This window comes from Mustela putorius, unplaced genomic scaffold (genome assembly GCF_011764305.1).
Source record: "Mustela putorius furo isolate JIRA1106 unplaced genomic scaffold, ASM1176430v1.1 tig00000585_pilon_pilon_pilon, whole genome shotgun sequence".
Classification (NCBI taxonomy): domain Eukaryota; kingdom Metazoa; phylum Chordata; class Mammalia; order Carnivora; family Mustelidae; genus Mustela; species Mustela putorius.
Window position 1 is genome coordinate 2,258,804 of NW_025421424.1, and position 13,135 is coordinate 2,271,938.

General features: G+C 38.9%; 2 protein-coding genes across 7 annotated transcripts in view; both read left to right on the top strand.

The window, feature by feature from the left end:
• The window catches only part of NOTCH2 (notch receptor 2), a 199,007-nt gene that overhangs the window by 62,253 nt on the left and 123,619 nt on the right, over window positions 1-13,135 (top strand). For all 6 annotated transcript variants that reach the window (XM_045081842.1, XM_045081844.1, XM_045081847.1 and 3 more), the window contains one exon: window positions 6,576-6,657. In XM_045081842.1, coding sequence (XP_044937777.1) covers window positions 6,576-6,657 — 82 coding nt within the window. The remainder of the gene's footprint in view (window positions 1-6,575; window positions 6,658-13,135) is intronic.
• On the top strand, window positions 11,238-11,978 carry LOC123392531 (homeobox expressed in ES cells 1-like). The gene has a single exon (XM_045081849.1). The coding sequence runs from the start codon at window positions 11,259-11,261 to the stop codon at window positions 11,769-11,771; it is 513 nt and encodes a 170-aa protein (XP_044937784.1). The 5' UTR covers window positions 11,238-11,258; the 3' UTR covers window positions 11,772-11,978.

The following is a 13,135-nucleotide window of genomic DNA, read 5'->3' on the forward strand; positions in this document are numbered from 1 at the left end:
CAGGACCCTGTCTATACTGAGCTACACAGTGCTAAACACAAGGTCTTGGGTTGTATTTCTTAGAGGTTCTTTCTGGAGTGGTCCTGAAATTGACATTTAGAGGGTTTGCTAAAGGTATTTAATAAAAACAGTTTTTATTTTGTCTGTATTTGTCTTGGATTCATTTGGGTAAATCACATTCTCTTTGCCCCTGCCCCTAACTTCCCTCCATTTCACTGTATGGACTGTAAGGATAGGAATTGTTTTACTTTTGTTTGATTTCTATTCAATGCCTAGTGGAGGGCCATGCTCACTGTAAGTTCTTCAACAAATATAGAACCATATTAAATTGAAAGACATTTTTGCTCATATATATGTTTATTTTACCTTTACTATGTCACTTCTCCTAATTCCTGCAGTGCTACAGCTTTTTTTAAAGGCAGTGACCGCTGATTTATTATTATTTTAAAAAAATTTTTTTTGGTAGTAGTACTAATTCAGTATTTCTTTTATTAGACTGTTAGTGATGGCAACTGGGAAGAATTTATTCCACTTACTGATAGTACATTTTAAACTGCCTAGGGCTCTTCTATTTTCCCAGATTTGTCTGCTCAAACTGGGTTTGATTGATTTAACAAGTTTCCCTAGAGGCATCATTTATCATGCTTTCACTTACCAAGAATTTAAGTACCTACTGTGTGAGCTAGGCTTTTTTGAGCTCTTACTATGAATCAGGCATTCGAGGTTGTTTAAATGTATTGATTCAGTTAGTTCTTACCAGGGCTCTAAGAGATGATTTTACAGGTGAAGAGACTAAAACAGAAAGAGGATACAGATATAGATAGTAAATGACGGAGCTAGAATCCAAACTCAGATTCTGGCGTTGGTGGTATAGAGGTTAGCATAGCTGCCTTCCAAACTCAGATCCTGATTTTAGCATCTGTGCTTGAAACGATATTTCCTCAAATATACAGAAAATAAGTATTTTTCTATCATCTAGGAACTTAAACATGGAAAAATAGAGAAAGAAGACAACATAGAATTAAGTGCTAAACTGTGAGTGAGTTATGAATGTTTTAAGAGTCAGGGGCCCTGAGGGTGAGGTAGAAGGTGGGCTGGGCCTCGGCGGAATGAATAGAGTGTCCTTGATGGTGGAGGGAAAGTGGCAGCTGAGGAAGATGAGATGTGGATAGACATGGACTTGAGTGCAGTGGTGATCCATTCTAACAAGAGACTACATTTATTATGGTGCGAGGGTCCCAGGAGGGTAAGGTGGACTGTGTTCTTGAGGGCGAACCTGAAGGTTTAGACTGGAAGAAGAAATGACTTGTTCCTGGAAGAAGTACCATCCGTGCCATTGTGTGAAGGTACTGCATAGACCTCTCAGCTGGTTCTTCTGAAGCCAAACTGAGAATAAGTTCTGAGAATTAAGAACTGAAAGCCAATGCAGATTAGAGAGTGCTGTACCAACACTTTGTAAGTGGGGCTTCTCGGAGGTTGGATGAGATTAGAATAAAAGCCTTACCACTTTTGGGGAGCTGAGAAAATAGATGTCTTCAACTTAAGCTAAAAAGGGATAAATTGAATAAGCTTATATAAAAAGAATAAAAGCCTTCACTTACTGGAACATTTTACAGTTGTGACTGTTTTCTATCTTTATTTTTTTTGCTTTCAAAGATTTATTTATTTCAGTGAGAAAGAGAGCAAGCGCAGCAGGGAAGAGCAGAGGGAGAGGGAGAAAGAATCTCAAGCAGATTCTATGCTGAGTGTGGAACCTGATGTGGAGCTTGATCTCAAGACCCTGTGATCAGACCTGAGCTGAGCCCAAGAGTCAGATGCTGAACTGACTGCACCACCCAGGGGCCCCTACAATTGTGACTGTTTCCAAGCACAAATATAATTGTGTCATTTTCCTTGCTTAAAGCTGAGCAGTATTTATCCTCACACTTAGACCAGAAGCCAGGGTCTAACTCCTTCCTTCCTCCTTTTACTCCCCCTCCTTGCTTAATAGTCCCCAACTACATGAACTTAGAATACCAGTCTCATTCCCATCTCAAGGCCTTGATACTTGCTCTTTCTTCAGTTTGGGATTGCTCTTTCTCACATCTTCATGATTCTTGTTCATTTAAATCTTAGCTCTAAGATACCTTCTGAGAGAGGCCTTTCCTAGTTGTCCTATCTAAAGGTGGTCCCTGTACCTCCGGCCTTTGTGATTACTCTGTCTCCCATATCTGGGTTCTGTTTCCAACAGAATCTATCACTTACCCTTCTCTAAAAGAATGTTATTTATTCATGTATTCTCTCTATCTTTCTCTAATAGAAGGTTCATGGGGACAGAGACTTTATTCTGATAACTATGGAATCCCTGACATTAGGGCCTACATACACCTCATGGAGTAGATGCTTTATAAGTATGTTCTGAATATTAGAAGGTTAGCCCTCAAAATACTGGACAGAAAATGTGGGAAAATTAGAAATTGTTCTCTAAATTTTGTGTCACGTTGCCAAGTTGATGGAGTGATAAAATTGAAATCTCCTGCTTCGCTTTGTTTTTGCCCCTTTTTTGGGGAGGGTGGAAGCATGCACACAGACACACACACACACATACACACACACACACACACACACACACACAGTATATGAAATTGATTCTAGTTAACGGTATTTATTGAGTGATCACTATGGCTTAAGGTGAAATTTTGGGTAAAAGTCACTTTTTTGGTGAGTGACTCATTTCTCTGAGTCTACTAAAATATCAGTTAAGCATCTGTTCTCTAAATGGGATATGATTGAGCATTTTGTTTTTTACTTTACAAATATAAAGGGGTGCTTTCAATTTCACTGTTAAATTTAAGTGTTTTACATTGGAAAAAGAGCACATTGAATTTAGAAATGAGATTCTTTTCCGGTTTCACTGCAACTTTTTGAGTTATCAAAGTTTTAATTTCTCTTTGAATGGCAGATAATTACGGTATTCATTTAGAAATACCCCTGAGCAAAGTCATGAGTCTCAGATTTTACTTTATTTTTCTTTTGAATTCAGGGAATAAATTACTGTCTAGATTACCCTAAACCTCCAGTGGATTCTATAGTCTTAGGGGATTCCATAACTTGGACACTCATGCCTTAGTTGTTCTCAAAGTATGGTTCCTCAGACTTCTGGCATTAGCATCACCTGGGAACTTGTTAGGAATGCAAATGCCTAGGCCCCTTCTAGACCTCCTCAATCAGAAACTGTGGGGGTGGTGTCTGGCAAGCCCTCTAGTTGATTCTTTTTTTTTTTTTTTTTTTTTTTTTTTAAGATTTTATTTATTTATTTGACAGAGAGAAATCACAAGTAGATGGAGAGGCAGGCAGAGAGAGAGAGAGGGAAGCAGGCTCCCCGCTGAGCAGAGAGCCCACTGCGGGGCTCGATCCAGGACTCTGAGATCATGACCTGAGCCGAAGGCAGCGGCTCAACCCACTGAGCCACCCAGGCGCCCCATCCTCTAGTTGATTCTGATACACATTTTGAGCACCATGGCTTAGTAAATGTTAAAGGGTCAAGGTAGTGTGATCCTACAGATTAGCCAAATGGCATTAATTATTAGCCCTGTAAGCCCACCTCCTTTTTGGTCACTGAATTTGATTGGTTCACTAAGGCTAGGCTGTAAAGTTACTTGCTTGATGGATTGCCACATATTGACTTTGGGTTGTTTGTATTTCTCTGAACCTGTCACTGTAATGATTTGCCAGGATACTTAATAGGAACAGGCTGTAATTTTTTTGCACCCATGGCTTTCTGAGTCATGGGTGGCTAGGCCCTTAATGTCCTTCTGCATAGATTTCTCCAGGTACCAGGCATGCCATTCACATACTTTTAATGAGGGAGGTGTCACTGTTGGATCACAGAAGACCTTCACAAGCATTTAGTTCACCCAAGTTTAGTTTACTGGTAGGGAAATTGAGCCCCCATGAAGTTGTGCTTTACTTGCAGTAGTACAGCTAGTTAGTGGTAGAGACAGGATTTCAGGTTTCTGGATTCTACTCAGCCAGGATTCCTGCAGGGGGAGGACAAAGCTTCAGCTTAGCTTGCTCTGTGCTTGCAGGACATTCCTTTCCTACTGACAGGTTTTCTTTTTTATGTAAAGAGAAAAAGCAAATAGAAAAAAGTCAGGAAGTTCTCATTGAAACTAATAAAAGTGTCTAAAGAGAATGAAAAAAGCAGTTTGAGAACTTTGGTATGGAGGAAATAACCTGACATTAACTGTTTTAATTATAGTTGTTGCATTGGCCTTATCAGTGTGGGAAGAGGGAGCATTTGAGCCCTACAGGGAAGTGGGATATGGACAACAAGATGACCCTCTTCCTGAATCTGCCTGTTCAGATTGAAGCTTAGTGACTGTGTGATCCCAGCAGCTGTCAGAGATGGGGCTGAACTTGGGATGAGACCTGGGTCTCAGGCCTAGCATGTCACAGCTAGTGGTGTGAGGAGGTTACCTAACCTCATTGGCCCTCACTTTCTAGTAAATGGGTGTAACAATACCTATCCTGTCCATCTGAGAAGAAAAATGTCAGATAGTAGGAAGCAGTGTATCACTGTAGTTAGGACCACAGACTTCCTAGGTTCCAGACTTGCTAAGTTTCAAATTCTGGCTCTTTTGGCAGTAGCAGTTCACTTCGCCTTTTTGTGGAACACATTTAATGAAATTAACTGCTTCACAGTGTTGTAGGGAACATTGACTTAGTCAGTCTATGTGGAGTGCATAAAATAGTATCTGGGATTGAGTAAGTGCAATGTCTTAGCTGCTGTGGTTATTACTATTTTAAAAATATTATTTTAAGAGATGAGATTTCTATAAACATGTTCTCAAATGCTTCTATACTTGGTAACAGTACTGGGCAAATAGAGGGTTCTTATGCAGTAATTTTTTTTTTTTTTAAAGGAAATCCCTTTATTTTTTAAAAGATTTTATTTATTTATTTGAGAGTGAGAGAGCACACGCACATGTTCATGAAAGGGAGCATAAGCAGGGGGAGGAGCAGAAGGAGAGGAAGAAGCAGACTTTCCACTGAGCAGGGAGCCCGATGTGGGACTTGATCCCAGGTCCCTGGGATCATTACCTGAGCTGAAGGCAGATGCTTAACTGACTGAGCCACCCAGGCACCCATCTTATGCAGTAAATGTTAATGGAGGAGTTGTTCTAGTATCCAGTTTGTGCCTGGGCTCCCCTGTGAAAAGAAGCTGATTTTGATACCCTAGAATGTCAGGCCTAGAGCCTGTGATATTGAGCAGTTTATTCATAGAGTGGTATGGCTAGAGAAAACTCAAAGGTAGAAACCTCTCAGTTTTGCTTTCAGGTATTTGTATACAAACTGTCTAGCAGATGGACATCTGAAGATCTTACAGAAAAAGTTAATTGACTTTAATGTTGGTTTTTGTTGTTTCACTAGGTTTCTTTCTGTCTTGCCTTTCATACTGATATTAGGATTCTTTTTTTTAAATTAAATTAATTTATTTATTTTCAGAAAAACAGTATTCATTATTTTTTCGCCACACCCAGTGCTCCATGCAATCCGTGACCTCTATAATACCCACCACCTGGTACCCCAACCTTGCACCTCCCCCACCACATCAAATGTTATTAGGATTCTTGATAAGGATTTTGATGATGAAAATTCTAACTCTAAAAGCTAAATAATCAAGTTACCTAGCAAGTGAGTGGTAGACTTTAGGAGCCCTTCTCCTCTTGTGGCCGAAATCAATGAAAATTTCTACTGTTGCTATTTATTTCTGAGTAGCCTGTTTTTGGGAGGGATTGTGGTAGTGAGGTACCTTGTAAGAGGACTGGAGTTTAAGAATTTGAGAGTTATTGTTTTGTCTGTATATATTTAACTTTCTATTTTCTTTACTTTGACCCCCCTATCTACAATAAGTATTTGTGGTCTACTCCCCCATCTTTGTGTGAATCCCTTAAGGCTAGAGATTATATTGTATTCATTTCTTATGTATTCCATTTCCTCTTTTCCTCTGGATACTAATGTTGTGCCTAGTATATGCTAGGCTCTCAATTACAGTTTGTTCAATGAATGTTGTTGATGTTTCTGAATAGGTATTAAAGTGGCCTGTTCTGAAACCTCACTTGAAGGCTTATGTAATTCTTTAGTATCGTGGTGACATAGTATTTACCCAAGGCTTCCTAAATATTCATTGATGAATCCTTACATTGCTTATCTGAAGTATTCAAATTTCAAGACGCTTGTGCATGTCGTGGATGTTAAGAGCTTTACTTTTCTTTAGTATCATTGGGAGATAGGGATGCAACAGCTGGGAAGATAGAGGCACAGAGAATTAAGAGCATCATTCAGTACTGTAAAGTAGTTATTGTAGGCAGAGACTCCTAGGATGAACTTCCATGCTTCTATGGCCTCAGGAGCCAAAGGACAAATACAAAACAAAATAAACAAACAAAAAACCTGATGAAAGCTCTAAAGGGAAACCCAGATCAGGTTGGATCTGGGAACGAATATTGACCTGGATTGGGTAACATTTCTTTGCTGTCTGAGGGTTATGATTAGTGACTTATTTCTAATGTGTATTTGTTTTTTATTTTTAGCATTGCAGTGTCGGGATGGCTATGAGCCCTGTGTAAATGAGGGAGTGTGTGTTACCTACCACAATGGCACAGGATATTGCAAGTAAGTTTTTCTCTCTCTCTTTTTTTTTTCTTTCCTTTTTATATATTTTATTTTTCCTCAGTATAACCCTGGGCAAGATTTGGTTCTACTAATTCTATTTTCAATACTTCTGTGAAATGTTACTGGTTCTCTTCCTTTTCTGATGTAGTCTTTGTGGAGGATGAGGATGGAACGATGTAGGCGTCAGATAATTGATGAACAAGAACTTCTTCCTGTCTTATCACTATCTTTTTCATTATGAAAAAGACTTTTCAGTGAGTGGCTAGCTAATGTATATTGAATACATTCTTAGGATCACTCCTCAACATGTTAGTTATGATCTTGTTTTTAAGTCAAACCACAATAGCTACTAACTTTAATTCTGCCTGGTGTAAGCGAGTATTACAAATGAAACTATTTTTCTGGTGTAAAAAAGTCCAGCTCCTAAAAAGAGACCGTGAGAAAGATGTATATGCACCAGGAGGGATGAGATGGGGAGCAGGTACTGTGGTGAAGGTCATTTTATGGGCTTACAAGAAATAGGGTATGGAACAGGACCAGGCAGTAGAGGCTGGTTCTCAAGAGCAGTTTTTCTTTTTCTCCCACACCTAGTTTAGCTATATTTTTTGTTTCTTTGAGGAGGCCTGTGAGATTATCTCATAAATAGCTCCTCTTTGTGTCCTACAGACTGTATTTTTTTTCTTCTGGCTCTGGCTCAGTTGAAATTTTATTTTTTTAGAGATTTCATTTCTTTATTTGTCAGATGGAGAGTGCCAGTGCACAAGCAGAGAAGTAGAGGGAGAAGCAGGCTCCCTGTTGAGCAGGGAGCCCAATGCAGGACTGGATCCCAGGACGCTAGGATCAGGACCTGAGAGAAATTCAGACATTTAACCGACTGAGCCACTCAGCCATCCTTCAATTGAAAATTTTTGACAGGAACATGTATTCATTGTATTTAGATCATGGGAAATAAGATTGATAATGTAACTTTTCTTTAACACTTGCATGGGGTACACTTATCCTCTGCTTCAGTAGCAATACTTGCTTGATAAGCATTTTAAATGAGTTTATCCAACATGTTTTGATTTCTTTTCTGGGTATTTAATTGAATAACATAAATATAATATGACATTGGTTCCAGTCAAGTCCATTCTGACACCAGGATCTAAGTTCCCTTTTAAAAAAACAAACAAAAAAAACTATTTATTTATTTGTGAGAGCGGGGGTGGGGAGAGAGAGTATGTGAGTGCGCACTAGCAGGGGGAGCAGCAGGCAGATGGAGAAACAGATTCCCCACTGAGCGGGACCCTGAGATCAGAGACCCAAGGTCTCAGATCAGGACCCTGACCTGAAGGCAGATGCTTAACTGACTGAGCCACCCAGGCATCTCAGGATCTAAGCTCCTTAATGCCATCGGTGAGGATTTTTATAAAATCACTATGCTCTTGAGCAGAGTGACAATATTTTAAACTATGATGACAGTAAAGTTGTTTTTTTAATTTAAGATTTTGTTTATTTATCTGAGAGAGAATGAGAGAGCATGAGCAAAGGGAGCAGCAGGCAGAGGCAAAGGGAGAAGCAGGAGCAGGGAGCTTGGCACGGGGACACGGGGGAGGCAATGTGGGACTGGATCCCAGGACCTTGAGCCACCCAGGCACTCCAGATGATGGTAAAGTTTAACCGTACGTTGCTTGCATTGGAATAAAGGTAATACTGGGAATGAAAACTTTTTTTTATTTTTTAACTGATAATGAGCTGCTCACGTAGTTTTTCTAGCTGGAAAACAAAAAACAAAAATGGGATGTAGTCTTCTTTCAGAATGGTAATACAGTTGGAGATAATAAAGGGGAGGAACTTTTATTTTAATGCCTTAGAACTTGCTACCAAAATCTTCAGTCCCTTTTTGGCACCCAGTGTCATAGTTACTTGTTTTATTCTGCTATCCAGGCCTCTTGTGGTAGTTAACCCATTAAATTATGATCATTTGTGGATGTATTTGTTTCTCCTATTGGATTTCGAGGTCCTTGTCCTATATATTTTTGTATAGTTAGTGCCTAAAATAGTGCCTGATATGTAGCTAGAGCTTAACAGTATTTTCTTGAAGCAAAAGGTCCTCAATAGAGTTCATCATTCACATGTTCTTTTAATCTGTGTCTTAAATAAGAAGATACTGTCCTCTCCTCTGAGAATTTTATTTGCTTCACACAGCCTTTAGTATGGTGGTACTATACGGAGAGGTACTTTAGTTCTGTCTGAACATAATTCAATGTGGTGACTTATTAGGGGAATTTCAAATAGGTTCTAAGTGTTGGCCTATGTATTTGTGGTCTGCTGTAGGAAGAGAGACTAGTCTCTGAGCATTTTACCAGGAGAGGACACTAAGGGTCCCTTTTGGGCAAAAGGAGTTTTGTGGGCCATTAGTCTCAAATTCTCCAAAGTGAGAGAGACAGAGTTATCTCTGGTCTCTGGAAGAAGCACTGCTAGGGAACAGGGAACACACTTTATGGCTAACAAAAATGGAGCTGCCCAAAATCTGTCTGTGGATGCTTGTTATTGTTGATGGAATAGGTTGCTTATGGATATAGTTCTGGGTGAGTCCCTCAGATGTCCTCCAGCCCTGTGTGAGGGAAACAAGCCCCTGAGAAGGAAGAGTAAGGAAAAAAAAAAAAGGGCCAGACTGTCCTTTTGGGAGACCAATATGAGCAACAAAACTTGTAAAAAGAGAATATTTCTCTACATTGGTAAAAGCAACATTAGTGTCAACATAAAGTAGATATAGGAAAAGCATGAACAGTATCAAGGAGGCCAACTCAGTCATCCTGACAATGCCATAAGATATTGAGCAAAATTTTAAGCAAAAATAACATCTACTTAGCAGGACTTTCAGTGTATCTTCACCAATTTTGCTTTTTTCCTTAGGGAAAGAAGGTAATCCCGCTTATTTTTATATATTTTTATATTATTTTAATGGTAAATGGATATTAGAACATAAGTTCTATAAAAATTACATTAGACATGCAGGGCATATGATTATCTTTTTGTTCATGAGATTGCTTAGTGGATTAGGAAAAGAAAGTTGAAGCCAAATTCTTTTTTACAGGGGTGGGAGGGCGGGAATTAATGGAAAATGTTTTAGGGTAGAAGGTATCTGACTATCTGTTTAAAGAGCATAATGCTACTGATTCAGCTAAAATATAATAGTTGTTTATAGAAATTATAGAAATCCTTGATAAGATCACATTGACAGATGAGGATAAGTACTTTAAAAGGTTAGTATTGTATACAGCTCAGCTGTTTTTTCTAACTGTTAGGCGCCTAAGTATTCTATCAGTCTGTGATTAGATTGGGATGCCAGACAAGGAGAACCTGTATAATCTTGCATAAAACTCAATTATTGCTCCTAAATAGTTGTTGTCGGATCTTAATAAAGCCCTCTCACTACAGAGAGATAAGACATTTTATTCTCTCCCTTGTCCTAATGGGAGGTGTAAATATATAATTAAGTTTGGCTGTCATTAATCACTATCAAGTTGTTTGTCTCAGGCTTTCAAAGATAAACCATTCCAAATCCCGATTTGATTGAAAATCATGGGTAACTCAAGTTCACTAGAATGTTGGGGGAGGGTAAGTTTTTGATTTGTAAAGTTTACAATATATGCATTTTTAAGGACATACTTATAGTTATGTGAAGTCCTATCTGTCAGTTCTTAACCTCTGGGTTGTCTTTGGGTATGTTTGTATTAACAGCTCTTTCTATTGACTCTGGGTATAGTTTCCCTTTACTTCTCATTTATGGTAGTTTTTGTTATTTACTAGACATTGTGAGTGATGCATTTTAGTGTTTACCTTCTGCTAAAGAATGGTGAGTTTTGTTCTAACAGACCGTCGCATCACTGGAAGATCACCTTGATCCTTTGAAGGCTTGATTTTAGGCTTTGCTCTGGCAGGTCTGTTTTGCCTTTAGTCTGACAGTATTTTAAGTCTTAGTCCTGGGATGTGGTCCTTACTCTCAAGGTATGACCCCTTGGGGGATCAGTGGGAAGTGTGAGTTGCTTGTCAAGCCTGGTGTTCCCCAAACCCTTCTAATTTAGTAGGACTTGAATTCAAACTTCTAACTCCCCAGAACCATGCTCAGTTCTTCAGCCTTCCAGTTCCAACTCTTGCTTTCCTTTGGTTTCCTAAATACCTTGTTCATGCACAGCCAGGAATCATTTAAGGATTTTAGTGGAGTCATATACATGTTTTAGGGCTATCTGCTCTGTGGCTCTGTTTTTTCCAGGGGGATTTCTCCTCCAAATTCTAGCTGCTTTGACAATTCCAGATATTTTGACTCTTCAGCTCAGTAAGACTCCCATTTTCTGCTTGTATTCTGTTCCTCAGTGCTGCATGGACCGAGGACTACCTTCAGGGAAAAAACTATGTAAATGTACATTTCATATGGTTTGGTTTTCTTTTTTTGAGGCTCATATCCCAGTTTCTGCCTGGTTTGATTACTCTTTGGTACCTTTAATCTTTGTCCACAGTGTCTAATTATTGTAAGCAAGAGAATTGATCTAATTACTCTGCCATTATTTTTAATGATAAAAGTTATCATTATAAAGGACTCTTTCAAAAAACTCTACATGCGACACATGGGGCAGAGCCAGCCAAGAGGCAGGGAGAGGCCAGAGCTGTCGTTCCGGGCAACCCACTCGAGGATGGCTCCCAGTCTTCCGGAAGGTGCTCGGCTTGGGGAAAGCAAACCCTCGCCCTGCTCCTTTTCCATTGAGAGCATTTTAGGACTGGACCAGAAGAAAAACTGTGTTCCCTCAATGAAACCCCACAGGCCCTGGGCCGACACCTGTGGCTCCTCAGCCTCAGAAAGACTTTCGTTGAAAAGAGAGCTGAGTTGGTATCGAGGCCGGAGACCCAGAACTGCTTTTACTCAAAACCAGATTGAAGTGTTAGAAAATGTCTTTAGAGTTAACTGCTATCCTGGCATTGACATCAGAGAAGACTTAGCTCGAAAATTGAATCTAGAGGAAGACAGAATCCAGATCTGGTTCCAAAATCGGCGTGCAAAACTAAAAAGGTCCCATAGAGAATCACGGTTTCTAATGGCGAAAAAAAATTTCAACACGAATCTCCTGGAATAGATAGAAATCTAAACATTTGAGATTCTCTTACAATTGCAGACCATGAAGAATCAATGGAAATATCAAGTGATAAAAATGTGATGTTTTCTTTTCATTTAATCTGAGTGTTGTCATTTTTTCCCTAAAATATATTGTAAATATTTATTGTTATAACATGGTACCTATTATACTTGGGCACTTTTAGTTACAATAAAGCCCTTTCCTATATATTTTAATAAAATTTTCAGAAAAAGCCAAAAAAACACACAAAAACAAAAAAACTCTACATGCTGCTTAGGTAACTAGCACAGTGTTTATTGAACACTGGAAAGTCACCATGAGTTACTTAGGTTCCTGTGGATGGGTGATTGCGTTTCAGAATCTCTACTTTTTGCCAAAGTAGCTACATAGAAACTACGTTTTAAAGTAATCACTATCAAAATAAATTATTTTTACTTTACATTATCAGAGTAAACAAAGTAAATCATTATAAATATAAAATGTTATAAAGTATAACTTTGTTTCACAATTAACCTAAAATTTGTCTACTAGCTGTAAGAAATAGTAAACATTAACAACTAAACTTTCCTTGCCAGGATTAGGAGTAATATTGGTGGTCCAGGCCTCCTAAAGCCTTTCAAGAAAACTAGAGTTATTGCCTTCTTTTTCCTCTTGATATGTTTCTGTATAGTCAGGAGGGAATAGAGACACTTGGAATCTTCCAGAGCCTGACTTAGAATAGAGGAGGCTCTATCAATATTTGTGTTGTTGTGGTGCTCTCCTAGAAAGGCATTTTCAAAAGTCATGGCTGACTCAGCATCTTCCCTTTTACTCACCTTGTTAGTGCATTCAGTGCTGTTCGGGAAAATATCAGATCAAAGAGGTACATTGGGAAAAATGTCAGCTGTTGAATCACTCTCTTTCTTCTGTGCTGAAACTGGTTCCCGCAAGAAGAGTCCTTGGATAGCGTGCCCTATTCAGCAGAACATCATATATAGAGTTTTTCTGGGAGATGCTAGCAGAAGCCTGGCCACTTTCCCATAGTTCTTTTATCTTTACCATAAAATGAAGAATACTGTCTTCTGCTCACTAAATAGCTTTCACAGAGTAATCTTTTTTTTAATGTGATACTTAAGCAGCTATTAGTTCAGAAATTATTTTATGCTCTTTATGTATACCACATATAACAGATAACTGAAGTCTGTGGTAGTAGTTGCAAATAATTGATAGTATTATTACATTATTTCATACTCTGGGAAGTCATAAAATAATTATCGATTCATTCACCTGGACTTTTTTTTTTTTTAAAAAAGATTTTATGGGACCCCTGGGTGGCTCAGTTGGTTGAGCAGTTGCCTTCGGCTCAGGTCATGATCCCAGCGTCC

Excerpts from the sequence above, each read along its gene's own strand:
- LOC123392531 (XM_045081849.1), top strand. The coding sequence starts at position 11,259 with ATGCGACACATGGGGCAGAGCCAGCCAAGAGGCAGGGAGAGGCCAGAG.